At 32.1% G+C, this 16,869-nt stretch overlaps 1 protein-coding gene across 2 annotated transcripts in view; it reads right to left on the bottom strand.

Annotated features, from left to right (window-relative positions):
* Positions 1-16,167: 16,167 nt before the first annotated feature.
* LOC142356865 (uncharacterized) overlaps positions 16,168-16,869 on the bottom strand; it is a 13,769-nt gene continuing 13,067 nt past the window's right edge. For both annotated transcript variants that reach the window (XM_075408631.1, XM_075408633.1), the window contains one exon: positions 16,168-16,338. In XM_075408631.1, coding sequence (XP_075264746.1) covers positions 16,333-16,338 — 6 coding nt within the window. In that variant the 3' untranslated portion in view covers positions 16,168-16,332. The remainder of the gene's footprint in view (positions 16,339-16,869) is intronic.

The raw sequence follows: 16,869 nt of genomic DNA, 5'->3' as shown, positions 1-16,869 counted from the left end.
TTCATTTGTGTATTCTAAACCACAGATAACCGAATAACCATAATCACTATCGTCATCAGTGTCTAACACATCATCTAAAGTTATGTTAGTGAAGCAAAAGTCTTTATATGGTAGTTTTTGCATTAATGCATAACCATATAAATTATTACGATCAACATACCAGAGTTCTCTACCCTCATCTTTTTTTTATTTATCTATTACCCATAAAACAACATATACCACCTCTTGTAGCACTAATGAAATCTTTTAGCCTTTGTTGATCTTGCATTGTACCTAATTCAATTTACGTTGTTTTAAGAAACAATCAAAACTGTAGCCCTGTAGACTAATATAATGTAGAGGATGTCTTTATGTTGACCTTAACAAATAGATTTAAACAATATTTCAATATTCTAAAATCATTCCCCATAAACTCGAGTGTTAATTCTTTACCTGTTACAATACTATTACTTCTATTAAGTTCATCAACTGCAGCTTGGAGTGGTAACTTGTTATCAGCTTTCATATAACATTCAATATCGCTAAAGATAACATTCTTCACGTCTTGTTGTTTGTGACGGTTCTTGAGTTTGATTTGTTTTAATTTAGGGCACACAATCTTTGGTTTGATTTGTATGAGGCATTCATGAGTTTCATATTTATAATGAGAGTTAAACCAATGAGTACAATTATCACAAAATCAAAACTTTTCACGTTTAGTTTTAGGTCTTTCCAATAATACGTCTATGTGCTTAATTAAAGCACAAGGTTCTTCCTGGATTAGTATTTTTTTATTCTTACGACCTTTAACAATGTCTGAGCATTTCTCTGTTCGTTCTATTGTTGCACTATCATCAGTCGAATGTCTAAGATGAAGCATGGCCGTAGGCCTATAAAAAATATGTTAATATGTTAAAAAATGTATTTATTCTGTATTCTTGTTAAATAATCATTCTTGTACGTAAGCATTATCTTCCCAGTCTTTATATAAATTAATAATATATTTTTTCCCTAGTTGCATGTTCAGTTAAAGGATGTAGCGCAGCTGTGATACATAGACAAAGAGAATTACATTTATTTTTTTCCTCTAATGTTTAATACTGCTTTTGTTTTATCTCTTAAAACAGGTGGAAGCTCAGTAAAATATCCTAGTGATGGTTTAGTCTTTTCTATATTTATTTTTATATCCGCTATACCAATAAACTCATAATCATAACCATAATCTTCATATGTTTCAACAGACTAATAAAGCCATTGGTTTAGATCTAGTCGGTAATCTTTATTCATATACTCTTCTGTTCTAAAATGTATATTAGCTGTCTTTCCTTCTTGGGACTGTTTCTTCTTATATAAACAATTAACGGTAATTTTGTTTTTATATGATCTAAATGGTTTGAGTTCATCTAAAATATAATCTACTGGTTCAAAAATATATTTCGACAACATTAATTTTAGATTTAGTAATATATTGCGGTCGTTGAATAAAGCTCCATTTCTTGTCAATCACCAGTTGTGGCTATGTTCTCTCTCCAGTGTTTATTCATGTGAGTTTGTCGACCGATAATATTTAGAAAATTTTTACCACAGACCCAACACGGCACTTTTGCTTTGAGCTCGGTTTCAGATTTATTATTGTCTTTGTGCTTGAGAATATAACCATCTTCATCTGGATCATACACCCTCTCCTTAGATTTATCTGGGGATTTAGTTTTAGCTTTGGTTTCAGTTTTAGTTTTAGTTTCAGTTTTAGCTAAAGCATTAGTATTGTCTTTGTGTTTAGTATTAGGAACGAGAATGTAAACATTTTCATTTGGATCATACAAGTTCTCCATAGTTTTATCTGAGGTTTCAGTTTTGGTTTAGTCTTAGGTGGATCATGCATCCTCTCCATTGTTTCATCTTCCACCTCATCCTCATACTCCTTTCTCACTCTATTAAAGTTTTCATCACTTAAATTGTGTCTGATCAATTGTTTCCTTGTTTCAAAGGCCAAATCACAAGCATAACAAAGTTTACGTTTTCTACTTTAGACATCTTTATTTTTTAAGGACAAAAATTCTTTTTTGAAAATATAAAAATAGGAATGTCTATATCAGTAAAATGTGATAGTTTTAAAAACAACTCATGGAGAAAATGTTGTGATAATTGTTTAGGTAGTTTATTTAAATGTTATATCGGTAAGGGCTACTTTAAGAGTAGAGATTATATTAATCATATGAATATGCACTATAATGATACAATTCTATATATAACTTGTATAATGTGCAATGTAAATCAACATATCAGTGGGTTTAGATTTATACAATATATGTGTAGATTATGTATTTTTCTACATAGAAACAGATGCAGGAATACCAAAGATAGATTCAAGGAATATGCCGAAATATTTAACATAAATGTGTAGAGTTAAGCTGGTATTTTATTTTTTATCATGTTATCCACGATGTGTCTTCCCAGATTTTCACAAGTTGATTTTACGTGCTTTTTACACGGTCTCATTAGTTACAGTTATATCTGGGGACGTCCACTAGACTTTGTGGAGATAGAACCCAAACTATCCATCTGATAGCGGTTAATTACCAGCTCAACTCTGTACTAGTGGATTGCACTAAGTGAGACAAAAAATGTTTATTTTAAAAAATATTCGAAGGGAAGTAGAGTAATGTGTATATGTAGTAGTGGATAAATCCAAAATCGTAGTAGTGGGAAAAAGGCGGAACCAATCGAGTACGAATACGCGTGAGCGTTGAGTGCTTGGTTGGATTCCCCCTTTTTTCCACTACTTATAGTTGCTGCAAATGTTGAATTAAAAATAGATATAAATATCGCAGTATCAATTACGTTTGATGAAATCTGTCGTTTTAATTTTTTAATTTTCAATAAATTAGTGTCATTAATAATATACTATCATTAAGGAGATTAATTTACAACATGGAGGCTCGTTAATGCGCGTTCGCACATGACATTCCGGAACAAGCTCAACTACATTAAATTGCAGAGATAACAAAAAAACATGTTTGAGTTTAAAAACTTTGATACAAAACCTAACTACTAATGGAATTAAAGTCACGCCTCATTACAGTACTCAAAAGATCTGCCATTCAAAAAACTACGAGAGAAAAAACAAAAAACAAAAAAAGCAAAAAAAAAATTTCATGGCAAAAACTCACTATCTACATTTAAAAGCAAGTAGCAACGTCAAAATGTAATCTGATAAAACCTTAAGTGCACAAACTTAATTTTTCATAACTATACAGTAGATGGTAATTTTCCTTAATGGGACTATGTAAGATGTCGACAAAGAAAGAAATAAGGAGGCGGAATTCTTTAATCAATCAACATTTTTTAAAACAAATAATTTCAAAAGTCTTAAAAATCATTAGCTTATAACGTAAAATTTTTTAATAAATTTAGTGAAAGGTTATTACAAAATCAGTGGAAACTGTATTTGGTTAGACTGAGCCATGAGAATGGACTAAAGAGAAAGAAAAAAGTCCAGAAAGTTTAAACACTTTGTGAAAACAAGTTTTTGCAGCCATTAAAATCATTAGCTATTTTCTGAATCATAATTATTTTTTTCAGTTTTTATGTAGGGTAATTCAGCTAAAACTACTAAAAAAATAAATAAGTTCATTTGGGGCTCGTTTGAAAATCATTCGGATCTGTTACCCGAATGTGCTACAAGAAGAAGAAAAACAAATATTCATCAATCACAAGTCTTTATGAAAACGCATACTGTCAGAGAAAAATTCAGTTACAACATAATATCAGTTACGACATAATTGACAAGTTAATTTGTGTTTTACAAGGGATTGGATGGGAGGATGAGAAAAAATTGCCAGTTGATGAAAAGAACAACAAAAATTGAAAAGTTTGAAAAACCTTTGAAAATGTATAAAATAATCAACTTTGACTGTTCGCTATAAACTGACTGCTTTGGGTTACATCATTCATTCAATATTCATTTACAAACTTATGAGACCGTTCAGTATTTTACTGCTACATAAAGAAGAAAAAACAGGCCAAGACAGCAAACTCAAAAAAAATATGCGAGTGCCAAAATGTCGAGCGAAAAGCCATTAAAAAAGGAAATTTTTCTGCCAATTCGTTGCTATGTTCAGTTTTTTTAACAGCAATGGGAGTTTTTATCCACGAAATGGCTTAAAAAACCAACAAATAGGAACAAAGCATTAAACCAACGAAATTTTTGAGAAAACCCGCAGTATCAACGCCCATAAATTCAATAGATTTCAACGGAAGCCAATAAATACGGTGAATTATTCCCCAATGGGACAACAACAATGTTTCTCATTCATAGGTCATCAATACGACATTACAACAAGTCACTGACCATGAAAACAACAACAAATACAGGCAATATCCTAACATTCAATAGAAAAGTGAGAGAAGAAAGTGTCGAAGCCAATTAAACCATAAGACTTTCTCTGAAAATGTTATCTACAAAACATTAAAAGTCTTCTCTAAACCACTGGGAACTATCAATGTTAGATGATATGATAAGATTTCAAATCGAACCAAAACTACAAAAAAACCCTAAAATTAAAAAAAATAATGAAATTTTGTGCATCGAAGTCATAAAACCAAAAGTTAGAAGATAAAATCGCTAAATGGGTAAATTTTGTTGGATTAAAAAGATAAAGGGTCTTGTCATTACTGAGACTGACTTACAGTTCGAGAAAATAATTTAACGAATGGTTAATGTTCATACAAAAATTTCGAAAAATAATTTTTAACTCTTGACAGCCATTAAATTTAATAGCTTTCAACAGGTTGCATCAACAAAAAACGCTCAGTTATGCCTCGAAAAGCAGACAAAGATTTTTGTCAAGCATAGCCAATCATTAAGACATCTGAAAAAGTCTTATGGCTATGAGAAGAACAATAAATACAGGCGCAAACCAAAAATTCATTGAAAAAGTGCGAGAAGAAAATGTCGAAACCGTTTAAACCATACTAAGTTATCTACGATCAATCGATCGTCTTCTCTAAGCCATTGGGAACTTTCAATATTAGGATAATCTGATAAGATTTCAAAAAGAACCAAAGTTACAAAGAAAATTACCCAAAAATTAAAAAAAAATTATGAAATTTCCTGCATCGAAGTCATAAAACCGATACTTAGACGATAAATCCACTAACTGGGTAAAATTTGTTGGATTGGAAGGGTCAATGGTCCTGTCATTACTGAGGTTGACTTACCTTACAGTTTGCGAAAAAAAATTTACGATTGGTTAATAACCAAACAGAAATTATGAAAAAAATATTTTTAATGTCTTGACAGCCATTAAATTCAATAGCTTTCAAAATACTTCAATAATAACGCTCTGCTATGCCTGGAAAGAAAGACAAGAATGTTTGTCAAGCATATGTATTCTATTCTTTAAGACCTCCTAATAAGTCTTATGGCTATGAAAACAACAAAAATTGTAGGCAAAAACTGAAAAATAAAGGGAAGAGTGCGAGAAGAAAGTGTCGAAGCCATTTAAACCATACATTTTTCTCAAGAAACTTTTATATGGATCTTTGATCCATTGAACGTCTTCTCTAAGCCAGTTGGATCTATCGTTATTAAGATAATATGGGAAGATTTCAAAGGGAACCAATAACACGAAAATATGCAAAATTTTGAGTACGTGGCATTGAGGTCAGATGGCCAATAGTTAGAAGATAAAAATGCTAAGCAGTTTATTTTTGGTTGAGGTAGGACAAAAATTGGTCCTGTAATTACGGAGACTGAATTACAGTTCACGAAAACAAATTTATGATTGTTTAATGTTAAAAAAAAACAAAATTGATTTTTAAAGTCTTAACAGCCATTAGCTGTCCATTGAAAGCACTAGATAGGTTCAGCTAATGCTCATTGCAAAACTTATTGCTCAAGTTGACTTTTTAGTCAACTTTGACGTTTTTATCAACGAGTCTATAAAACAAAATTTTGTAAAACCAAAAAAAACGAAATCAAAATTTCAATTTCATTTGCAAAAACTCAGAGTCGAAGCCAAAAAACATGAGGGCTTCCTTGAAAACGATTTTTTTATTCATTGGGTTTGATTTGATCTTATATGAGGCTTGTCATTAACGTAGCTTTGATATGAAAAGTGAATAGTCTCTAGGTGACTTGAAAAAATAAAATATGAAACGTTTTCTAAAAAGGAGCTCTCAATTAGAATTCGATTTTTTTAGTAAACTTCCCTATGGGACCAGAGCTAGTCTTTTTTTGCCTGTCGGCTATTTGGAACACAAAATTGATTCAATTTGTGGCGTGAAATGTAACTTTGAATTACTTTTCTTAAAGAAAAAATCTTAATTTGAACGAAATTTCCCCTAAAAGTTAACAAAATCATACCAAATATCACATGTTCACACAAAATTTTAAACCTTGACAACTCCTCGAAAAAAACAAAATGCAAAAAAAAATCTTTTTTTCGAATTCTACGCAGGACTAGCTTTTTAATGATACCGCTAACATTTCTCTACGATGATTGTCTGAACTTGTCTGAACCAAAATTGCCAAAATTGTCAAAATTGCCAAAATTGTCTGAACAAAAAAAACCCATTTGATATTTCCTCCCCCCACAAGTGGGGTCGGAAAAGTATATTACAATAATTAGGCAGAGATTTGATAGCAATGCTCATCAAATTGCCAAATTGTCAATGGTTTATCTCCAACGTTTTATTGGAATTAATTTTTACGTTAAAAAATACCGATTAACAAATCTGATGGCGGAATCAAACATTTAAGTTTTCATAAACTGTTCGCAACGTTCAAAAAATTACGAGACTTAGAAAGCTCGGCACTCTTGGTATAATAAAATTTAGGAAGAAAAATATTGGAGCCGTGCATTTTATTTATGGAAGAGCATAAATAGGAAAATGAAACTGTATGTTGGAACCGCAAGTCAAGCAACATTTTGTACCATATTCGATCGCAGACCTATCGACTTCGTTTTATCAACAGTTTTAATTAGTATTAGTACGTGAATAGCAGATATCAGCTTAAACTCACACGTCTTGCGATTGGTTAGCGATGAATTGTGTTGTTTGTATAAAATATTTGGCATGTTCTGAACAAATTTTTCGTGACTTCAAATCGACAATGGAAAAATGACGTTCTAAAAATATGTTCCCATTCCACCGACACTGTTATCTACAAACAATCGAGGACGCTAAAGTGCTATGTGAATGAAGTGACTAGCAAAAAGTGCAGTTTGAAACACTAACAGAATTCAGTCGTAAACTCGGAAAAATTTATGTCATGTATCTGTTAATCACCACAGTGATTGTAAAGCTTAACTAGATGACTTTGTGAAAAGAGATTTAACTTCGTTATTCACAATCTTTCTTTCTGAGGAGCGAAGTTAGCTAATAAAATCTTAAAGTTTAAACTTAATGTCAAATTCTTACTGATTTCAACGATGCCTAGACTAGTTTTTATAGTGCTGTGTAATGAAACCAAATGGGAGAAAACAATGTTAAATTGAAGCAGAATTTTCACATCTGCATTTTGAATTAATGATAGAATTCGACAAAAAACATGGCAAAACTTTCGTTGAGCCAGTTTTGGCACATTCGATTTAGTAATTGAGTAATACACAAAATAAGTGTTTTTTACCCTCTTGTTTTCCCTCTTAGAGAACTCATGGTAAGAAAAGTAAAATTTAATCTTCAATAAAATCCAAAGGAAAATCTTAAGTTCGACAAAGAGAACCAGTAATGTGCACTTGCACAAATTGTTCCAAGCAATCATATGCCAAAATAAATTATATACTAACTGTTATCGTATCATTTAGTTATAAATACTAACTATTCGAATAATTTGCTAACAAACTGTAATAAAGAGGCAGCTACAAAATTAAGACAGCAACAACGGAGTATTGCCAACTGCAGCTAAAATTTTTGCATTGTTTTCATAATCTTTTCACTTTCATCCCGCGACTCTATTCTCGTAAAGCTGAAAGCAAATATAAAGCTTTTTTAAAAGTTAGAAGTCTTTGTAAAAATTTACTGACCTTCACCATTCGAACTTCACCATATTGTTACATGTAATTTTCCGCCGATTTAATGAGATATAGACAAATAAATTGTATACAGGGCTCCGAGGCCAGCATTACTGTATCATTCCTAGCAATTTTAACTTCGATTCTTTTTGATCTTTAAACATGTAAACTTCACGAATATAAACAAAAAAACATACAGTTTTTATCAATATAGTTTAGTCAATTAATACAATTGAAAAATATTAGGATAAAAAACGTTCCACGTTTGGCCGTCGGCCGTCGTTTTTGAACGCAGAACTAAGATATAAAACATCCGAGATTCCGTTTTAATGGAACATTTTCTTGCTGGAGTAATCAGAAGTTCAGAAGTTGTGCAATTTTAAGTTTGTCTGAACCAATTGACATGTGACATCGGATTATATTTCATTTCCAGACTCTTGTCTGGTAATAGCGATCTTTCGTCTTAATTTGTTTCCGTAAAATGAGTATTAAAAACAGATGTTCTTCTGTGCCTCAATTTCGCAGGGGGGGGGGGGGGGGGGGGCTGAATTAAATTAAACTTTGTAATGATTACTTCAATGGCAATTTATCAGTTTTCAGCAAAATATCGACAGTGATCAGAATTTCTGCGCTTATAAAATCTTTCATGCCCGTTTTTTGTCGATTTATACGCTGTATACATTTGCTGACAAAACTTCCAGAAAAAAATTCCAGAAAAACATTCAACCTCCTTTCTAGTGATTTGTAAGATTTTACAAGAATTAAGGAGCAAATGGCCAAGGCCAAATTTTGCAGCACAATGTTCAAATGAGCTTCAGATGTCATATTGGAATCAAAATGATTTCCTATATATAGACAGTTTTGGCAATCTATCTTCCAGAAAAAAAATTTTTTTACCCCGGAGAAAAAAACAAACTGCTTTTTTGAGGAACATTTTGTGCGAAATGGAGTTGAAACTTCAGCTTTGTCACACTCACATGCGATTTGAGTTGATTTATCAATTAATATTTTGCATCAATCTAGCCTGGTTATGAGGAAGCGTATGAAACGAAGCATCTAAGTGTTAGTATCAAATTTGCAATACCCACGTTACGGATCTAAGCAGTCAAGAACAAAACGGGCAAACAAAAGACATATCATAGTCTTAGGGCAAAGTTTTCTGGAATTGGCCTGGTTTTAGTGAGTTACTCACTGAAAAATAAACTTTTTAGATACGTGTTTAAATTTTTGTTATGATGCATTATGAAACAAGAACAGAGAGAGATGCTCAATCGGCAGCAAATGGTTAAGTCAAAGTGGAGCTCCATCAGCTAATACTCATGTACTCATGAAGCAATGCTGAACAGCAACTTGAAAACTGCCAAATATTTCAAAAATGATGAAGTGTTTAGATGCTTTTGTTTCCGCCCTTATTCGAGGAAACTTGTTAAATTAAATTCAAAAGTCGCGTTCCCTTTTTCTGATTAAATTGTTGAAAACTTTTGCTTGTTTCATTTCCAGGTTTTAAAAATTACACTTGTTAAATATAACACTTTTTCATTATCCCTTTATCAGGGCTTTTTTCCGCAAAGCAGAAGCTCGGTAAGTTACAAGCCCTCGCGAATTTAGAACAGCAATTCATTTATCAAGCAGTCAAGAAAAACTTTCTACCGACCCATGATTTGACAATAGATTGACCATATTTTTAATATCAGTTTGTTTCAGCGGCGGTGAGCATTTTGGGCTGTGAACAATTCGATGATGTCAAACCGAATGTTAAGTGAAGTTACTGAATCGGAAGGAAAACCTTTGTGTTGAGATAAAGTTCAGTGGAAAAATTCAAGGTCAAATAGATCTCCTGGTATCTACACAAGTTGACTTTAATCTAATCAAAGGCATATTCGATCGACTAAAAATCGTAGTATTCTCCAACTGATACTCATAATATTCTGATATCTGTACACCTTTTCTAATGCATCCTAATGCTGATACAATTTATAACTGCTTACACAACAGCGCTAAGTGACACAAGAATTCAAATCGACACCCAGGCCATTAATCAATGTGTCTTCGCTCGTGGCAAGGAAATCGGCAACTTGTACAGTAGACAAAATTAGTCAACTAATCTGTGCGAGTGAGGTACAAATGATCTGAAAAGTAATTGGATGGTTCCTGGAAATGCCACAGATTCCCCAAACAAGCAATACTTTGAAGAAACAAGCGCTACATAAGAGCAACAGAAGAGGAACCAACTTTGAACATTTAAAATGGAATATAACGGTAATTGAAGCAAATGGAGCTTCTAAAGTGGTTTTTTGCAAATTTTTGTTTGTATTGCACTCTGTTTTGAATTCCATTTCACAATGGCCTCGTATGATGCTTTTGCAACAAGTAAATTAAAATTATAACCATATGGTTAAATATACTTGAAACGAGAAATACTTCAAATCATTCAAGCAAAATAATAAACATTAATCAATTTTCTTAAATAATCACATTAGAAATTTTTCTTCAGACTGTTTTCTTCCTAAAAATGAAAATAGCTTTTAAAAGCTCCTACGTTGCCATTCCTGCTGGGTTTCTGGTAAAAATTCAGTCCTGATACGTGAAGAAAAGCATCAAATATGAGTGAGATTCTTGCCTGACAATTAAGTTACTGATTTCACTAAAATTTGATGATAGAACTAATTTTAAAGGCTCGGTCAATCAAAAATGTAAAATATAATTTAACTAATTGAACACAAAAATTAAGGCTCAATTCATTTTATAGCCATTGCCCAAAAAATTATCCAGTTGGCAATAAATATGGGAATTAAAAGTAATGCTAAGAACTTGATGCCAAAACGTTACCATTGGCCGAGACAACTTGGGATACCAACTGGTAAACACAAAAGCAATAATACACCATGAAACAATAGCAACTCGAGCAAAAGTCAGTTTAATGAGTTTGTGATGATTAGATCGGCATATGATTGAACTATTTCTTCTGTTTTTAAAGATGGTGTAAGCAATAGTCTCTCCCATAAAGCTGAAATAAGCGAACTTTCGAAAACCTCAAAAACAGGTAATTGAGTATCAAATTGGTCATTTGAATGAAAACGATTATTCCATTAAGCTTTCATTCATCAATTTTTTCTACATGTTTTAAATTTGAAGTATGACCTTTTAAATCTGTGCTGTGGCTTTTGAAACGTTCGCTTATTTGCACTTTGGGAGACACACTATATTAAGAAATGCTACTTCATTCCAAGTTGATTGGTTGGTAGTGAAATAAACCATTTCATCCAACTTAACCCCGCTGTAGGACATTACACTAATAGACGTCACCATTGCGTCCCGTCCGCAAGCCAGTCTCATCTCAGATGCGGCGAGGACATGTGGTTTCGCTCTAACCCTGGCGGAAGTCAGAAAAATTGGGTATTATTACCAGAAGTGCAGCGATGTGGGCATCCACTTCATACCATTGGCGTTAGAAACATTTGGCGGACTATCCGAAACAACGCGGAAAACATTGAAAAGAATAGCTCTTTTATCTGATAACAGAGATTTCCAGCCCTCTGGCCTATTAGTAGCCTTGAATCGCCTCATTGAAGAGGTATCAATAAGTGCCATGCGCGGCGCGGCTACGATGCCGATTGCAAAAAATTCGCAATTATGAGCCTGAAACGATGGGACTTTCGCATCCAATTATGCTGCCATGCCCAATGTTAGGGTCAAGAAAGTCCGGTTCAAGAACTTATTAAGCTCAAGTGATGTCGGACTCACTTTATGAGAGGGGAGCCCTTCTTTGTTTAAATGTCACCCTATGAGTGGGGACTTCAGTTAATTTTACTAGTTTTTGTCCTCATCCATCAGCAGAGAAACTTCGAAATCACCGAAGGAAACGAATTTTCTCAAAAACATCTAACTGAAAGTACTGCTCCTCTTTGCATTTTTACCTGATGAAGTGGGAGAACTTCAGTAGTCGAGGCAATTCAAAAAAAGAATTCATGATTTGTTAAATCCTTCAATCACAAGTTTACTTGACCAAATTGGGGAGAAAATAAACAAACATTTCACACGTGGAAATTTGAAATGGACAGTTGAATTTAAAATTATTGAACTGCTGATCTGTTGAGATGATTACCATAGTTATGACAACCCATCTAATTATAAATTAGTTTTACAAAAAAAATGCCAAGATCAGTTTTTCTTCACAGAATTAGTCACTATTGAAAACAAAAATTATCCATAATGGTCTGATGTCCTCGAGAAAAGAGAAAATTTTGATGTTTGAGTGTAAAACATAAACGACTGAATGAATAGAGTAAGATGAATTTTGAATAAGAACTGTTGAATTAACTTGTAGTCCAATGGTAGAAAAAATTGAAGTAGAAACAGAAAAAGAAAGCAGATTATTTGCAATTTCAAGAAGTTTGGATAGTTTTTTTGAAGAATATATCCAAAGGGAACGTTTCCAGTAAACACAAATAATCTAAAGGTTTTTTATCTTGCAAGATAAGACTTTAAGAAAACGTGCTACTAAAGATTACGGACATCAATGAATGACTATATAAGACAACTGTCAGATAAAAAAAATCAAAATGTGTCTAACTTAACTACTGGAATTAATATAATATGTTTTTTAAAAAACTATTCCTCAGAGAATACAAAACAATTCACTTATATTGATATTTTTATCACTTTTAGCCACTATAATTATTGTTTTTTATTCTAAAAACTTACCTCAAATGAAGTAAGAAAAAAAACTGTCTTCCTTGATAAAAATCCTGATATTTTTGTACCAGAAATAAATTTTGAGAGAAGAACCTCAACCTTTTTTCGAATGAGAGAAGAATTAGCTGAAAGGAATTTCCTTGTTTCAGTGGTCATTGGAAAAACTTTCTGTATTACGTTCCAAACTGTGTTTTCGGAACAAACGTTATATAGCGAATTAGCAAGACAAAGTGGGTTGTCGTTCGAGTTCTTTTTGGCACATTTTTAAAAAATATTTTGAGACACACACAAATTTGCGGACGTTTTTAGTACAAAAAATTGCGGCGACATGAAACCTTATTAATTTTTTGCTTCAATATATATTGCAGTTATCATCGTTTGTTCCTATCAATTTATTATAATCACTGATATTTTTTAGTGGTCTCTTCTAAAGTACTAAAGCTATGGATTACTTAGCAAAGTGTTGACGCCATGCTAAATATATAACAAAAACGCTATCAAGTAACTTTACTTTTGTACACAGCTTCATGAAACTTAAATGTTTTATTGGTAAAAAAGCTCAAGAATTTTTTTGAATGTTTTTTGCTTTTATGTTAGACATTACAATTTGCTCGGCTTTGTGTTATTTCTTTTTTATTTTCTTTAAAACCTATAATCAGTATTGTCAAACCTATCAGTTTTTGACATCAATTTGACAATTATTAAACTTCTTCACAAAATCATTTAATTTTAATAAGCTGGCAACTATTTTATTGGAAACTTCTACTAACTCTCTTATAACAGCAAAATTTTGGTGATAAAAACTTATTGACGAACCTAGAGTTCGCAGTTATCCTCATACAATTTTAAGAGATGAATTTTTACTGCCTATTTTATAGCATGAGAGATTTTTCCATCGGGGAAACTGAAAAAATCATCAATATACTTTACATCAACTTGATATTGCAAACTCAAAGAAACATAAATTCGAAAATTTTAAGCATTGTGTTGCGTTTATCAAACCTGAAAAACAATAGATATCTTGAACTAAAAATATACTGAAGCCAAAAAAAATCGAGTTACGACATTTAAGAAAGAGAAAAGTTTAAACAAATTTTTTTTTAAAATTAGCGGACCTTTTGTGCTAAAAAATCGGCGCTGTCTTTTAATGCTTTTCTCTTCAACAATTCATTCTCTATTGCAAGAATGAAGGCTTAACGTGTGGTGAAATGAAAGCCTGCCACTTCTTTCCATACAAAGAAGTGGCAGGCTGGAAAGTGGAAAGTGGAAAGTTTTCTTTATAAGCGAAACTTGTCATCCAAAAAATTATATTTGGTGAATATGCCCTCTCAACATGAAAACTTCTCAGTCAATTCTAAACCACAGCCAATAAAAGTTTTTCAAAGTTGTTTTTCATTTCTTCCTCGTTTCATTGCTTCAAGTAAATTGTCAAAAATTTAGCTGTTTTCTGGATTCTGTGGCGCCTGAAATAATTCATTAGTTAGATATCGTCCTTCGTACTCAACTCATACTTTTAAGTAATTGTTTTAATGGCTTTTTCAATGATCCAGGAGCAAAAAATGTGTCTAAAATCCAATAAATGGTTTCTTAAATTTTTTTGATCATTTTTAAACTGCTTCAAAAAGAATTTTAAAAAATCTTCCCATTTTTGGTTTCAGGAGGAGGACATATACGAACTATAGCAAAAGAAGTCATTTCTGTTTTCTTCTTTCTATGTTACTCTTAGCAATTTGCACAAGACGGCTCAACTTACGAACAAGATATCTATCTGATAGTTCAGACTATGCGCCATTAGAATTGACCAGCCAGTCATCAATTAGCACTTCAATATTAAATCCTAAAGGTGGTCAAATCTGCACATCTGTATCGACAAAAACTGGCCCCTTCTTCAATTAAAAATTATCAGGCTTAAAAACTATAGTTATGGCTAAACTCTATTGAAAAATTGATAAAAGAAGAATTAGTGTTGTACTTAATAGTAGAAGACAGCAACATAACTATTGAAAATAGTGGGGTGAATACATAATCTTTGTTTAACCATATGGCTAAATGGCAGTGATTGCTATACTACTTATAAATAAAAACTGACGCTTAAAATTCAACTCGGTATCATAAACTCTTTAAGAACAACAACTCAAAGCTCGCACAAATTATTTATTCTTAACAAAAGCTATTGGAAATCTCGTAAAAGATCAATCAGTAATATTTACAATGACATTCTTTTATTTCTGCAAAATCACCGGAAGCATAAAAATTAATTTGTCTTTAATTTTTCTCATGAGATTTCTTTATGGATTTGTGGAATCACCAGTAAGAAAAACGGTTGACTAAAATTTTTTTAAAAATCATGCGTTTAAGTTGTACAATATTAAAAAACTATGGACAAATCATTTTTCGCTATATGACAACCAGTGCTCATCACCATTAACTCATATTGCCAAAAAAGTACACATGCGGCCTATCTCCGCTTAGATACCAGGCTCAAATCAAAACAAAATTTAGAATATAGCGTCAATTGACAGTTTTTACTTTATTGTCAGAACTAAACCAATAGAAAAACATTTTTTATGGTGTCTTAGAAGCCTTGTCAAAAATCATAGATTCTTCTTGCACATCAAAGGGCAGAAAACTTTCCTATATTTTTTTTCAATTCAACAAGCGCAGTTGTACACTGCAATAACAACCAAAGGTTCTTGAAATTTTTTTACAGATAGTTTTGAAAATTTTAGTTCTGTGTCTATTGTTTTTATTAAATAATGTTAATGCTAATTGGATACGATAAAATGTTGAAATCAAATTTATTTTGATCCCACAAGTTTCGCTGTACGCGGAACATTTATCAAAAAACAAAAGACTGAGAGATCAGATGATTATTACGCTTCTTCAGTTTTTGTAAAGTCATTGAGATCATTAAGTTTGTTGTTTTCTTTAAGATGAAGGAAATAACAAAAAATTCGACGGAATAGTCTTTAATGAGAGGTGGGTCGTTATTTAAGAATAAATATCCCAGAACCTTTTGATTCTCTACAAATGATATCTAAGACATTACAGTCTTAACAGATTTAAAACATTTCGTTTTTAGTTTCTCGTCTGTATCTTACAAAATATTTCAAAATCATAGATATCAAACAGGAATATGTCATAACAACTAAAAAGCATTCACGAAGTTTCCAAATTCCTTCTTTGCTGTATCTTAAAAATCATATCAAAGTTCATGCATGGTGTCTTATACCATATTCAAGACCACAAAACTCACCATCCGTGGGGAAATTATTAAAACTGTGCTGTCCTACTCAAACAACCTTGTTCAGTTATTATGTGCAAAATGAAACTTAGCATCGTATATGGCTTCAAGACGAAAACATAGATAAAAAGATTATGTGAAAAATGTTGCTCAGACTTTGATGGAACCATATATGGTATTTGACACGGTATCTAAGGGTCGCATCAACCATTATTTGTATGTGAAAGAAAATTGTCAACCGGAAACAATTTAATTGAAAATCTATCACCAGTAAAGTTTAAGATTTAATGCCAATTTTGCAAACCATCACCATTTATAATGCAAGAATTCGCGTTGCAATCGTTGGATTTGTCCTGTCAAAGGGCTGAGAAGGAGGTCAATCGTACGTTAGTTACATCACTTCTAAATAAAGTACACATATGCATACACAACAATGATAACCGATTGTTCCTTCATCAATTTTAGTATTTGCGAAAATGGATGGTGATTCATGGGGCTCATCAATATGTACACAAGATGAAAGTATTTACTAATATATTATATTTGTGTGTGTTTGTGTGTATGTATATCGTGATAAATCTTAATCAACTTTTATTGTGTGATTTCCAGAAAGTTGATGATCAGGAACTTTCAAGTCTTATCATTCATTTTTGGATTCATTGTACCTGTTTTCAAGAACCTCATTCTTCATGTGCATTTTTTTTCACAAAAAACCGACAAGATTTTCTAAATCTTTTCGTGGGAATCAGTACTCCTTCTTTTAAAGCGGAAAGAATTTGTTTTTTAAATCAAATTTTCTCATGAGTTTTCCTCACATGAGGAACCCTCTTACATTTTAGACAAATTGTTTTCAAAAGCAGGAGCTAAGTTTCATTGTTGTATCTCATGACATATGAGACAGACTAGAACTTGCAATGCTCTGCTTTCAACAAT

The sequence above is a fragment of the Convolutriloba macropyga genome, unplaced genomic scaffold, assembly GCF_964194025.1.
Source record: "Convolutriloba macropyga unplaced genomic scaffold, txConMacr16.3 SCAFFOLD_1559, whole genome shotgun sequence".
In the NCBI taxonomy this organism is placed as follows: domain Eukaryota; kingdom Metazoa; phylum Xenacoelomorpha; order Acoela; family Convolutidae; genus Convolutriloba; species Convolutriloba macropyga.
Note: the sequence above shows the minus strand (reverse complement) of the source record. Positions and strands in the feature narration are given on the sequence as shown.